At 43.3% G+C, this 13,448-nt stretch overlaps 2 protein-coding genes across 3 annotated transcripts; both read right to left on the reverse strand.

The window, feature by feature from the left end:
• Positions 1-4,076: 4,076 nt before the first annotated feature.
• On the reverse strand, positions 4,077-6,273 carry her13 (hairy-related 13). Of its 2 annotated transcripts, XM_085370819.1 has the most exons (5): positions 6,030-6,273; positions 5,673-5,759; positions 5,481-5,562; positions 4,620-4,892; positions 4,077-4,574 (listed from the first exon to the last, which is right to left on the reverse strand). In XM_085370819.1, exons 1-5 carry the CDS (start codon positions 6,117-6,119, stop codon positions 4,423-4,425), a joined length of 684 nt encoding a protein of 227 aa, XP_085226945.1. In that variant the 5' UTR covers positions 6,120-6,273; the 3' UTR covers positions 4,077-4,422. The 2 variants fall into 2 exon arrangements, with proteins under 2 accessions (XP_085226945.1, XP_085226944.1); XM_085370818.1 differs by having other exon boundaries at positions 4,077-4,892.
• A 4,500-nt stretch (positions 6,274-10,773) lies between these two features.
• On the reverse strand, positions 10,774-11,963 carry her8.2 (hairy-related 8.2). Its single transcript, XM_085371530.1, has 4 exons — positions 11,901-11,963; positions 11,689-11,784; positions 11,531-11,609; positions 10,774-11,108 (listed from the first exon to the last, which is right to left on the reverse strand). The coding sequence occupies exons 1-4, from the start codon at positions 11,961-11,963 to the stop codon at positions 10,774-10,776; spliced, it is 573 nt and encodes a 190-aa protein (XP_085227656.1).
• Positions 11,964-13,448: the final 1,485 nt, after the last annotated feature.

Here is a 13,448-nt window from a genome sequence, read left to right on the forward strand (position 1 = left end):
TGTGTCCGTTTTAACATTAAATATGTTGTCTTTATACATATGTATAAGAGAGAGTTTAAATGTGTAGCTTTTGCTTTTATTTTGTTTTATGCAGTGTTCGAACATTTTTGGAAAGTGGGATTGTGTAATAAAGCTGCAAAAATAGAACCACTCTGATTTCTGTGTTGTTTTATTATACATGAAGCTAAACACTAAAGAGGGCGTATGGAGTCCAGTTAAATGGCTTTTCGTGTTTGGCATTCACACAAATCACATTTAAATTCTAGAAAAAAATATTGCTTGACTCCTTTTTAATGTTTCTGCTAACACTTGAAACGAACGTGCATCAAAATTCAGTCATTCAACATTGCAAAATGTTGAATGACTCAAAATCTTTTTTTTTTTTTTAAGTAGAGGGAAGTTAAAACTTTTATCTTTGCGTTGTGTTGCCACGCTGACAGCTGAAACAGGCTCCAATGCTCCAGATATATATATATATATATATATATATATATATATATGCACTGTTTTCATCATGACACACTACGATTATTCAAAAATATCTTGAGCCTGTAAAAGTTCATTAATTTGAAGGGGACCTATGTTTCCTTATTTCCTGTCATAAACATGCTGTTACGGTGGTGGATGCTCATATTAAGCATGTCCAAAATGTTCAGTAATGAGGTCAGTGTATGTACGAGTAATGGCTGTAAATCAAAAGCTGAGACTTAAGAGTTTAGACTGCTCTTAACACAAAGGTTCTTTTTTCCTACTCCTGGCTCTGTATGATGTCAGGGAGAGTGGATACCCTAATACGTTCATCTCAGCTTCAGAACTCCAACCACTTGCTGTTCAAACCTTTAACTTGCAAAGGGCAGCCAAGGAAACTGGCTTAAATGGAGAGAAGCTGAAATGCATCATTTCAGACAAGCAGGTGAATTTGGAGGGAAGGGAGGGGGTCTGTAACAATCCTCTATTGGAGCTGGAAATCTGAATAATTAGGTTTGATCGTAGCAGCATAAGGGCTGCAACGACATTTTGACATTTATTTTAAAAAGCAAATGCATAATGTGATAAATTTGTGTCTTACATGGGACACAGAGGCATCCCCCCCCGCCGGCTCATAAGAGGCGATTGTTCTCTCGAACAGTCAAAAACAGTTGAGAGTCCTGAGGGTGTTTTTCAGGGTCCCCTGGGGATCTGTTTCAGCACCATATGCTCTCTTCTGCTGTTGAACCTCTCTCACACCAACTGTTGCACTGCACTGACCTTTAACCTCAGAATTCACAAGCGTAGTCGCAAACCCACAGCTGATGTATTTGGTCAGATAAGTCTTCCTCATGACTGATCGCCTTCCCTCCCCTCAATGTTGTCGGCCTGTCAGCATAAAATCCGACCACACATTCACGATGTGTAATATCTGAATGGTACATGGACTGGTTCTTTTTTTTCCTACTGTAATTCAGCACTCAAAGGTGCTTTATGCAACTTTCCTCTTACACCCACTCACACCTGTTCATGCAAGAACTTTTTCTTTCTTTTTTTCCCTGTACAAGTGCTTCCAATATTCACACACATTCATACTCTGATGGATGCATTGGAGAGAAACCTAGGGTTAGTATCTTGCCCAAGGACAAAGTCTTAAGACTCAGCTTTTGATTCACGGTTGTTAATTGTATGTACACTGATCTCATTACTGGAAATATCTGACTAAAAATGTACATTTCCTATGATGCTGTGAGTTTGCATCAGGTACGTTTTGGTTAAATGAAAGCTTTGGGGATTTCTGTGGAGTCCTGTGGTAGACAGAATGGGTGTGTGGGTGTAATTGAATGTGTCTAAATACCTTTGATAACATCTTAAAGGTGTGTTTGGGTAAGAAGCATACATTTATGGACTTAACTGTCTGAAACCAGATATGACTGGCTAACAGTCCTACATTAGACAGGCACTGGATTTATCATAACATCCCAGGTTTTGAGCTATTAAACATAAGTCACAAGCACAGAAACATTTTCTGTATATTGACTATCTTAAAGCCATTTTTGTGCTAGCTAGCTGATGAAACGGCCTGCTCCAAATTTTCCTTATTTTAAAAATAATTTGACCTCCCTCATCATGTTTTCGTTGAATCTGTTAGTTCACACAAAATAATACTGAGAGGAACAGAAATACCAGACAAAGGGGAGTGAAACTAGCACAAGTGTAGTTGTCTGAGTTTGATTCTAGTGTGATTCATTTGTTTCATTTCAACCTTTAGATCATAACATTGTTAGATCATTTTCCTGTTCCACACCTCCTCTTTCAGAGTTAGGAGGCTTTAGGGTTAGACTATGGCATTTGCAACGACTGGGGAAAGGAGTGCACTATGTCAAAAGATGTCCTCACACAGATATCCCTGCAAGTGTATATGTGTGTGTGCTGTGCCCTGGTGAAGAATCTCAGCATGCACTTGGACCATTTTAGTACCCCCCCCCCCCCCCCCAAACCTCCACATACTTTGACGCTCCGCTGTCAAACAGTGGCTCAAAGCTTTGATCAGCTCCTCTTCGCATATGTTTCCTCCGACGCTCACACCCAGAGCCTCCAAGCCCCCATACTCCACCGGGGGTTGATAATTGGCCTGCCTCCTCCTCCAGTAATCCAGGATCATCAGACAGTGAACAACGTGCTCAACGTGCGGTTCCCCCACCTAGGTTATTAGCTGTAACCTAATGGTTGTGAAATATGACATGTTATTTACTTTTACGAGTAGAAACAGGTGCAAGTATCTTTATGGCTCTGCGTAAGTATACCTACACTATAATCATTCCAGTCGAAAATATCTTTATAGAAGTCTTGTGTTATATTTGTTTATAATTTCCGCTGCCCTTTCGGCCAGATCACTCGTTAAAAAAAGGCATTTTAATGTCAACGAGACTTTTTAGCAGTATAAATAAAGGATATATAAACATCACTTTGCCAAAAATGGATTTCAGCTGATTGTGGCTCAGAATGACTTGTTGTTGGTGTGATGACAGATATGTTTGACAGATTATGCGCCAGCAAGTCATTTATAGCTGTTTAAATGGGGGAAATCTTTTTTTTTTTTTTTTTTGGCAAATAACGGAAATCACTTTCTGGCACAACACCCGACTCTTACTGCATGCGATTATAGGAGGGATGAGGGGAGTTGCCCCTTTGTGAGGACCTCCGACGGTGCGTCTGGGTGACTGGTCCAGACAGGATCTAACACGCATTTGTTAACACGGTCATTGTGACAGAGGTGAGAGCGAAGACACTTTCGGAGAGGTGCGACTGCTTTACGCGCGCGCATGCACGCACTGTATGAATCAATGAAAGTTTAAGTGAAGGACATACTTTTCCTTTTGAATGCACTGGGCTACTTATTCAAGTGTTTGGGTTGCTGTTGTTTTCAGAAACGGTTTGCTTTATCAGTATTTTCAGACACAAACACGTTGACCCAGTTTCTCTCTTCTATTCCAAAGCTGGAGTCACGTCAGACAAAGAAGTTTTCAGTTACGTTATTTTATTTAGAAAAATTCAGACATTTTATTCGCAAGACATTTCTAAACAGCTTTACAACATAAAATGGTCATTCTTAAAGGAACTACTGGTCCGATAAACTAAAGGAACCTCTGAAATGCAATAGAAATATTTATATTAATTGGGGCATCGCCCGACTTCTCAGTTTCTAGAAAGAGCTTTTCTCCTTGTACAAATCCTATTTACACTGAAGTATAGACCAAACAAGAGGGAGAGTCCTGCACTGTTGCCTTTTCTGTGCTTTGTTGGGTGTTGAGAGGGATTGCTGTTTGTTTCTCCAGGTGTAAAGACAAGTCACAAGAGGACTCAAAGCCAGGGTGTTACTACTGAAAAGAACAGGAGGGCTATTTTTCTGAGCCTCCAGCTGAAAGCGTAGCAGAGTGTAGCAGATCCCTCTGATGGCATAAAGGAGAATCCACTTTTAATTTGAAATATATATAAATGTCCAAAGTACTCCAGGAAGGACTTCTGATGAAATGTTCTCTTACATTTTCTGATTCCAAACATTTCCCAGAATTGGGGGAAATCTCTGTAAACTTGTATTCAGTAGTGACTGTGAAGAAAATCCATCTGCACGCCGGTATTCAGAATCACTGCAGAGTGATCAGCTGAGGCTTTTGTTGGTGCCTAAATTGGTCTCAAGAGAACAGACTTTAATTATTGGACATCAGTGCCATGAGTTCAGGAGGCCTAAGAAAAAAAATCCATGCATGTAGTCAGCCTTCTTAACCGGTCTTATAGGAGGCCAAAACTGGTACAGCCACAAAATCCTCTTGTATTGTAGGGTGGAATTTTCTCTTTCAGTGGGACGTGCTGTGTCACACCATAAAAATGAAAGCCCATAATCCCCCTTTCAACACATCCCAACTGTATTCCATCCAAACTCCCACCACTACTCTACCAAGGTCTCCACATAGACCAGGGGTAGGTCATGGTGGGCATACTGGGAGGCTCCCTGTTCTCCATGCCCTCTGTAGAGCTCTGGTTGTGATCACTGTCAGTCTCATCCAGGTCAGAGCACAAGTCTTCACTGGACATGGAGGAAGGGGCTGGGGAGAGGGCAGAAGATGACCCGCAGGAGAAACTCCGTTCACCAGGAGAAGTGAGAGAAGCGCAGAGTGCCTCGCTGCCTCCATGCCAAGTGCTGCTGCTGCTGCCCTCAGAAGTGTCCGTGATTAGATCCGTCAGCATGTCCTGCAGGTGGTCCTCATTCAGGGGCATGCACTCCAGGAGATGGTTGAGGAGCTCAGCCGCCACCGTCGCATCTATCCCAGGACAGCTGGACACAAACATGTGGACCTCGTGCATGCACTGGATGTAACCAGCTGCAAACCGCTCGTTGGCTTCTCGGTTTAGTGTCTCTGCCTCTGTGAGAGGAGAGACACGACTGCTCAGCATCCAAAGCATTGATAATACAAGACTGAAGAACTCCTACTTTATTGACTGCAGACACGTGACAGCTAAATGTTTCTCCTTCACTACACTACAATTACTTAACAGCTAAAAATGTTACTTTTCAGCCTTTTATGTGATAAAATATCACTTCCTCTTATAAGATAATTGCAAATTGCTCTAGCTCTACATATAAGCATGTTGATACAAACCTCCGATGGTGACCATTCTGCGGAAAAAGTGTTTTTTTCTTGTAAAATACTGTATAAGACATTTAGATGAGAGTTAATGGTATAAAACACACGGAAATTGTAATTTAAAAGACCCCACTGAGCTCTTGTTTGCTCATCACTGTTTATATTTTTAAATCAAGCATTTCCTGACTCTTCACATGCTCTTTTATTAGAGCAGGGTGAAAATGTACCCCTGTCTTGCAATAATAATGAGAGTAATTCTATCGATAATGCAATACTCAAGCGTTTTATTATTTGGCACTCTGAGAGCTCAACAAAACAGATCTTTACTCTTTTATAGTTACACGGGCTGGATAAATTTGGGCACACCTTGTTTCCGGTTCTTCAGTATGTCCTCCACCTTTTTCACGGTCAGCTCCAGCACCTCTGCGTTCTCCATCTTGGAATGAAACTGAGGAAAGAAACCAGATGAGCACCACCAAGGCCACAGTTTACGCCTTCATTGTGGCGCAGAGCAAAAGTGAAACTCCAGTGCAGGAGCTGTGTGCGCTCCGTACTCACGTCTGTGTCTGCCAGCAAAGTCCGCAGCTCCTGCAAACTCTCGTTGATGCGAGCTCGCCTCTTCTTCTCCACCAGAGGTTTCCTAGTCTGCGGGAGCACAGAAAGAAAACACTTCAGTGACATGAGGAAAGAAGCACCATTCAAAGTCATAAGCGTCCACCTGTCCGCGGTTGGTGCGCAAAGGCAACCCAGCGTCATTCTTCTCTCACTAAAGCATGTAACTAACTTTGAATCATTGAGGGGTTCCTCTCAAACTAACCATCCCTGCCTCATAACTGTGCACACGCAGCGTTAAAGCGGCGTGACAAGTGCGTCACTGCCAAGTGTCTCTGGACAGTGCCTCCACCGGTCCCCCACCTTTCTATCCGCTTTCTGTATCCCGCAGTAGGACTCATCTTCATCTTTCACATCAAGTCCGAGGCCGTTTGGCCGAGCCGAGGGGGCCATGTTGGTTGGATCGCCGTTACTGTGGCTTCTCCCACCGCTGCTCGTACCTCCTGAGTGGTCCTCGAGGGGCAGCTGGCAAACGGAACCGGTTAGAGGCAGAAAAAAAATCGACAAACTCGTAGGCGAGGCGAGGCGCCCTCTGTTTATTGTGTAATCCTAGTCAGACGTGCTGCTGGCGCTGAGTGGCTGTTGTTAGTATTTATAGGGGCTTATTAACATGTGAATAGGGGCTGTGCTGCTCTCGCTGGGGAACAACAGAGCGCACACGGTCGGAGCCAATGAGCGCTCTCCCCCTTTGTCTGCGGTCAGCCCAGGTCTGCGCCCCGAGGAGCTGGACTGGCTTTAATCAGACAATTTTTTGGGTTAGGGGAACGAACGTTCGTTTTTTGTCCCCCTTTCAGTTAGTTTCAGTGAACTGCTCGCACTTATAATTCATCTGCACAAAACGAATCAGCACAGAGACACAGAGTACAGTGTTAGAATAGTGCTGTTTGTTTTTATTTTCGTTTTTGTTTGACTGTTCATATGTTAGAAGAAGCCTCAAATATATGTTTAACTCAAGACAAAAATGAAATTCTTCAGGCTGTCAAATATAAACCAGTCAGTTACTTATTCAAACCAGCCCAACCAAAATGATTGCAGCACGACGCTGCACCTACACCACATCGAGGCATTTAAACCCTGCCCCCGTCTCTTTTCTGCCCGACCTCTTTTCCTCTTTGCTGGCTTCTGTGTCCGAGCCTCAGCAGATTTACCCGTCTGTTTGGCGGATGTAACGCGATGCCTTCAGTTGGCAGCTGCTGCTGCTGGCGGCCCCTCGGCCAAAACTAAATCAGTTCGGGGAATTAAGGGCCCTTCTCCAAAGAAAGCGACAGGTGTTGGCCTGCGCCTCGTTTGTTCTCCCCGTTGTTGTTGTGACTTCTGATTTGTGCGCAACTGCATTCTCACATTGGCTGCTGTGCAACGTGGACGACTTTTTTTTTCTCTCTTTTTTATGTGTGTTCAAACACACTGCAATATACACATTTGCACAACTGTGAATAAGTCAAAAGCTGTTCTCATAATACCAAGTTTGATGATTTAATTCGCCTGGAATTCGTTGGGGTGCTTTGCTGGTGAGCGTGCATATGGCGCATTGAGAGAATCCTCTGGCCTGGTTATTACATGTTTTGTTTACGTCATTTTTATTCAGATCACCCTCACAGCAGAGCAGAGTGGCTGGGTCAGCGTGCATCTGTGAAAGCTTCCAGGTAAATGCAGGGCTGCGTGCTAAGTTCGTGTTTTACGCGCTGTTTCCATAATTGCGCAGCAGCATTTCCGCTAAGACTGAAGCCCCGTGCCCCGAATGAATGAAGCCCTTCAGACCTTTGAAGTGAAGGGGTTTTTTTTGGCACCTCGCCACCCCCAGATCTCTTGTTCCAGAGAGCTTTAATGGTGTGGACTGTGGAGAGAGCAGCTGTCTCGGCTCGCTTTTGTTGGCGAGCTCCGCCGAGGGACCAGGCGTCCCCCTTTCTGTCTCCCTCTCTCCCTCTCTCTTCAGACCAGCCGCCTGGCTCCATGTGGCGGCCAATCACAGGGACTATAATAGCTGGGGAATGGGACACTCGCACGTTTGCACTTCTCAGAAGCTTATAATGAATTGCATCTTTATTAAAACGTGAATGTATGAGCCATCTCTGACACGTTTGTTTTGCTTCCAGATGGCAACCCCCCCCCCACACACACACACACACACACAACTCGTTTAGATCCTCACTGTATTTATCTGCTTCCCTTATTGTAATGTAGCGAACTCGGAACGAAGCTAATCAAGCTTGGCGACATAGCGTGAAGCATAAATAAGCTTGTCCTCTCATCTCACATACGCACTATACAATGCTGGCATCATTTATAATTACAAATCGTGCTAGCCAGACAAACCTGCACACAAGTGATAAGTGTTGGTGGGTACTTATCTATATGTCATATCCTCCCAAATCATCAAATCATAAAGAAACAATCGTTATGACTGAGTTGTTTTCCACAAACATACAGAGTTCAGGTGTATCCGGATAAAGTCAAATGGAACAAATATGTCGAGCAGCTTCCTCCATCTCAGAATAATCCACAGACCTTCTGCAAAGAGGTTTCATTGGAAGCAGTTCTAATAAAGAAACATTAAAAATGACTCTCTTTTCACACTTCTTTTATTGCCATGACCTATTAGAAATGTCTTATATGAGGGGGTGGGGGGGATACCTCAGCAGAATTTGAGTTGCATACTGGAATCTGCTTTGCACAATTAGAGGTGAGACAGGAAACGGTTGTGTTATGATTTGGGTGCACTGACTGTAGTTATAGTCAGTGCAAATATATATATTAGGGTTGAGCAAAAGAAGCTCAGCTCTAATATATATTACTCACAAAGTTGTTTTAGCTCATGTTAGCTCATGTTGTCTATTGGCATGCTGTATAAAATGTAAATAAAAACAGCATGCAATGATTTGCGAATCTCATAAACTCACATTTGATTCACAAAAGAATCTAAAAATCATATCCAATATTTAAACTGAGAAAATGTACAATTTTAAGAGAAAAAAAAAAGAAAAGCTTGTTTTCAATTTGATGCAACATTATGTAGAAATGTTGGGACGGAATCATGTTTACTACTGTGTAGCATCCCTCTGCTTTTAACAACAGTCTGTAAGCATCTGGGAACTGAGGAAAGGCAGCTGTGGGACTTTTGGGAGAGAAATATCTCATTCTTGTCCGATTCTAACTGCAGTCCAGGGTCTTATTTGTCATCATTTTTTCCCTTTTATCATGCTTCAAATGTCTGCTCATCCCCTTGACTTGCTGTTGTAATAAGTGCAGTTGCGGTTTAGCGTTCTCTTGCTGAAAAATGAACAGCCTATCAGGAAAAAGAGGGTATCTGGATGAGAGCATGTGTTGCTCTAAAATCTGTATATAACTTGAGATGTGCAAGTTTGTCATCCACCTAATGCACTTCCATACCATCAGAGATTTTGAACTGAAAACTGACAACAAGCTGGATGGTCCGTCTCCTCTTTAGTCCAGATGACACAAGAATTTGAGATTTTTATTTGTTTGATCACAGAACAGTTTTCTACTTTACCTCGGTGGATTTTAGATAAACCTTGGCTCAGAGAAGATGGCAGAGTTTTCTGATCATGATCAGGAATGGCTTCTCTTTTGCACCATAGAGCTTTAACCTGAATTTGTGGATGGCACTGTGAATTTTACTCATAGATAGTAATTCCTGGAAGTTTTCTAAGGCCCTTGCACTTATTTCCATGATTTAATGCTATGCTTTATGAGGGCCTGAAGATCCGGTATTGATTTTGGGCCTTGTCTAATGCGCACATTTCTACACATTCTCTTCATGACATGATGTAGATGTAGATCATTACATATTTGAAATGATTGCAATTTTATATTCAAGAACTCTGAAAATGTTCCCCGATATGCAGAGGCAGTTTTTACAGATTGGTGGAACTCTGCCTCTCAAAGATGCTCTTTTTCTACCCAGTCATGTTACTGGCCCGCTAACCTAATGATTTCACATGTTTTTCCAGCTCTTTAGTGTTAGTGCCACTTACTTTTCTTTTTTACTTTACCCTTTTTTTAAAGATGACTGTCATAAAGTTCAAAACAAGTTAATATTTGTCGATAAAATTTCTCTGTTTAAGCATTTGATATATTTTCTAAGCTCTATTGTGAATAAGATTAGGGGGCAGATCACTGCATTCTATTTTTATTTACATTTTATGCAGCATGCCAGATTTTATGATATCCGGTTTGTAGATTTGTTGGTCCCAGGGTGTTCATGTTAGACATATTAGCTTACTGGGGTAGTGGAAATGAAATTTTGACATCTGTTCTCACCCCTTTATGAAAAGTCCAAATATTAGCTGCTTCTCTGTTCTGCTTAATCAGCTAAACTACAACTGAGCATAAGGATATGAGTCTATGTAGTACTTAAGTGTTTTCTTTCTGACTTTGACACGTTTCGATTAGGCAGTTGGGTTTAGCACTTATTTGACTTGTTTCATGTCCATTACATGACAATAGTCCATCCATGAATCCATTTTCCTAGTTTATCGCATCCAGGGCCACAAGAGGGCTGGAACCTGTCACAGTCGAATGCTGTATAATCCCTAAAAATCTTAATCCATATTACTGTAACATCATATTACAATAAACACTTGTAGGCCTCTTAGACCTTAAAGTACTCCTGTCAAGATCCAACAGAAAAGAGCACCTGCAAAGATCATACAATCTGAGTGAGTGCAAAATAAGTTTTATTATTAATAATGTTTAGGTTAATAGTACAGCAAAGGAGGAATCTATGCAAAGGCCAAGCAGGTGGTCTAAGAAGCAAAGTCATGCCTTATAATAACAATAAATAAAGCTGTTAATACAATAAATACACGAAAGATTAATAAGAGCCTTCTATAATGCAGGCTACAAGAGGTCAACTTCTGAAGGGAAGTACTGAGAAAAGGTCTGTATAGAATCATTATAGCACACCTACAATAATAATCACTGGAACAAAAACCGCCCCACATGTTTGTCTTCTGAGCAGCATATCTATAAGATACATAACAAAGGATGGTCTAACGGAATGGACAACCAAGATCATCAATCCAGCAGTTCACCAGGGCCTCCACATCTCAAGTGTCCCCAGGTGGGAACTGTGGAGTGCTGGCCTTTCCTGAGGTCCAGCCTCTCTCTGGAACTGCTCTACTCTGAGGGGGGACCCTGGGACGACTTGGGTGGCTGGAAGAGCAGCATCGAGTCTGGGTGTGGGCAGGGTGAGGGGGTGCTCATCGGTGGACCTAGGCAGAGACTTGAGGAGGTGGTTGAGAAGACGGGAGCCCAGAGTTTTGTCCATCCAATCACAGGTCAGGAGCATGTTGTGAACCTCGTGCATGCACTGGATGTAGCCCGTGCTGTATCTCTGCTGGGCCTCAAGGCCTAACGTGGGGTCTGAATGAAGAGAGAAAAAGATACATGTGTCACAGCGAACCCCGGTGGTAACAGGAAACAGCACAACCAGTATAACCGGTTGGCTGCAATGACATTTCCATCCATGGCTCAGCACCTCAGACAGCCATCATTTTCTAATTTTTCCACTTTCGCCCATCCAGCAGCTCCACATACCACGTTGCTCTAACCACCACCCAGTGAAAACATTGTCAGACCTCCAACATATGCCATGATATGTGCTGATGCTGCCCCCTGCTGCCTAATGCCAAATGGGTCAGTGGATTTTCATTCTCACGCGTTATCGGTTTATTACGCCTAACCAAATAAAAAAAAAACGGAGATATAAATCTATTTTATTACGATGAATAACAGCAGTAACAAAGCTCGTAATATCGTAATCAATCAAGTGCCCGGCTCCTTACCGTTAACTTTGTTGTTCTGGATGTTCTGCAGATGTTTCACCGTCATCTCCAAAATATCCGCTTTCTCCAGTTTGGATTGCTGTCGAGAGAGGAGAAACCTCAGTTATTATTGAGCCCTCGCTGTTTGCTCAGAGGAGACACGTAAGGACAATACTCACGTCCAGCCTGAACGCTCCGATCACGGTTTCTTTGAGCTGATCCAAACAGTTGTTTATCCTCTCCCGCCGCTTTCTCTCAATGAGCGGCTTTCTGAGCTGTAAAAAAGTAACCAAATCAGGTAAGAGCAGCAAAAACAAGATGGAGAGGCACTATGCTGGATTCATTTAAAAAAATTGGTCAAAAAGAAACCCGTCTTCAGTATGTCCAGTACCTTTCTTTCCTCCTTTGCGCTAGGATGTTTCCCCAGGTTGTGCGCCATGGATGAAGCAGTCATGTTTTAACCTGTGGTGTGTGATGGTGTGTGTATGTGTATATGTGTGTGTTTGTGTGCGCGCTTTTTTGTCCCTTCTCCTCTGAATCTCAGTTCGTCTCTAGGGTCCTCGGCGCGGCGCGACCCTCTTATTTATAGGGCGCAATTAGCATGTGAATGCGCCAACTCTTTGGCTGCGGGATTTTCCCACACACGGGGTCCCATCAGTCAAGACTGACAGGTCACTGGCTCCATTGAATAACTGAGAGACCCGGCCTAGAAAAAAAAAAAAAAAGCTCACAAGCGACAGATGTCCAGCCTGAAACCATTGCGCTACACCCCCCTTCCCCCCTCTTCACCCGACAACAACACCAAAAAACTGCAGTTTCCTCTTCTCCCAGGCATGAACAAGAGTGTGCAATTACCGTGCTTTACTCCCGGGACCCCCACGTCTATTCTATTCAAGGGCAACATTACACCTGCAAAAAAAGACCAAACCTATTTCCTCAGAGCTCACGGGACGACACAAAAAGGCTGACAAATCACCTGAGAATATATTTCTGTCACCTGTTATAGTTCATAATCATATCCTTTAAAACCCCTGAATTACTTTAACAGAAGCTGGTTGCACTGGGAGAGGTTGTACCTTCGTGGAAGCGCAGAAGAGGGGGGGGGGGGGGGGGGGGGGGGGGGGAACACGCTGTGTATTTAGCCTGCTTTGATCACATTCGGTGTTTTTAAAATGTGAGACATCTGCTGTTAACTGTTTACGAGCAGATGTCAGATTGACCAGATACCCCCTCCCCCTTCAACCCTCTCTCGCTCCCTCCCCGTCCTCCTACCTTTTGGGTCCCCTAAAGTGGGAGCCCTTGTTTCAGAGCCACGCGACTGCCAGGCGAATGCCGGGTCGTGGGAATCGAGGTCGGACAAAGAGCGCTATTCACCCAAACTTAATCAGCATGAAGTGAGTAATAACCTTCACACAGGGCCCGACCAGAGGAGGACGAGGAGGAGGCTCGGCCTTTGGCAAGTGACCAGTAGATAGCCGGTGACGAGGCCAGGTGTAACACATAGCAACCAATCCAAATACATCAATCCCTCAGAGAAGCGTTAAGTAGGCGTCTGTATTTTTAAAGGGAGTGGGTTTTTGAAGCCACTGTGGGGCTTTTGTCGCACTACTATAACAAAAGTGTTTGTAATAGAGTTTTGATTTTACTGATCCATCTTTTTCCAGTGTTCAGTGGCAGACAGTGGCAAAAACAAAGACAAAATAGGCCCCGAAACAGCTCATGAGCTACAGAGAGAGACAAGTCAGAGTATCTTAGAAACTGCTGATCTACTAGGATTTCCTCGTACATCCATCTCTACAGTTTGCAGAGAAAAAGGGAAAAAAGTTTTCTGAAAAAAGAAAACTTTCAGTGAGTTGCAGTTCTCTCTGAGAAAATTATTTTTTGATGCCAGAGGTCAGAGGAAAATGGCCAGATAGCTTTGAGTAGTACCAAGGCAACA

The sequence above is a fragment of the Diplotaxodon limnothrissa genome, linkage group LG14, assembly GCF_057381915.1.
Source record: "Diplotaxodon limnothrissa isolate DT_005_m linkage group LG14, D_limnothrissa_male_GT1.1, whole genome shotgun sequence".
NCBI lineage: Eukaryota > Metazoa > Chordata > Actinopteri > Cichliformes > Cichlidae > Diplotaxodon > Diplotaxodon limnothrissa.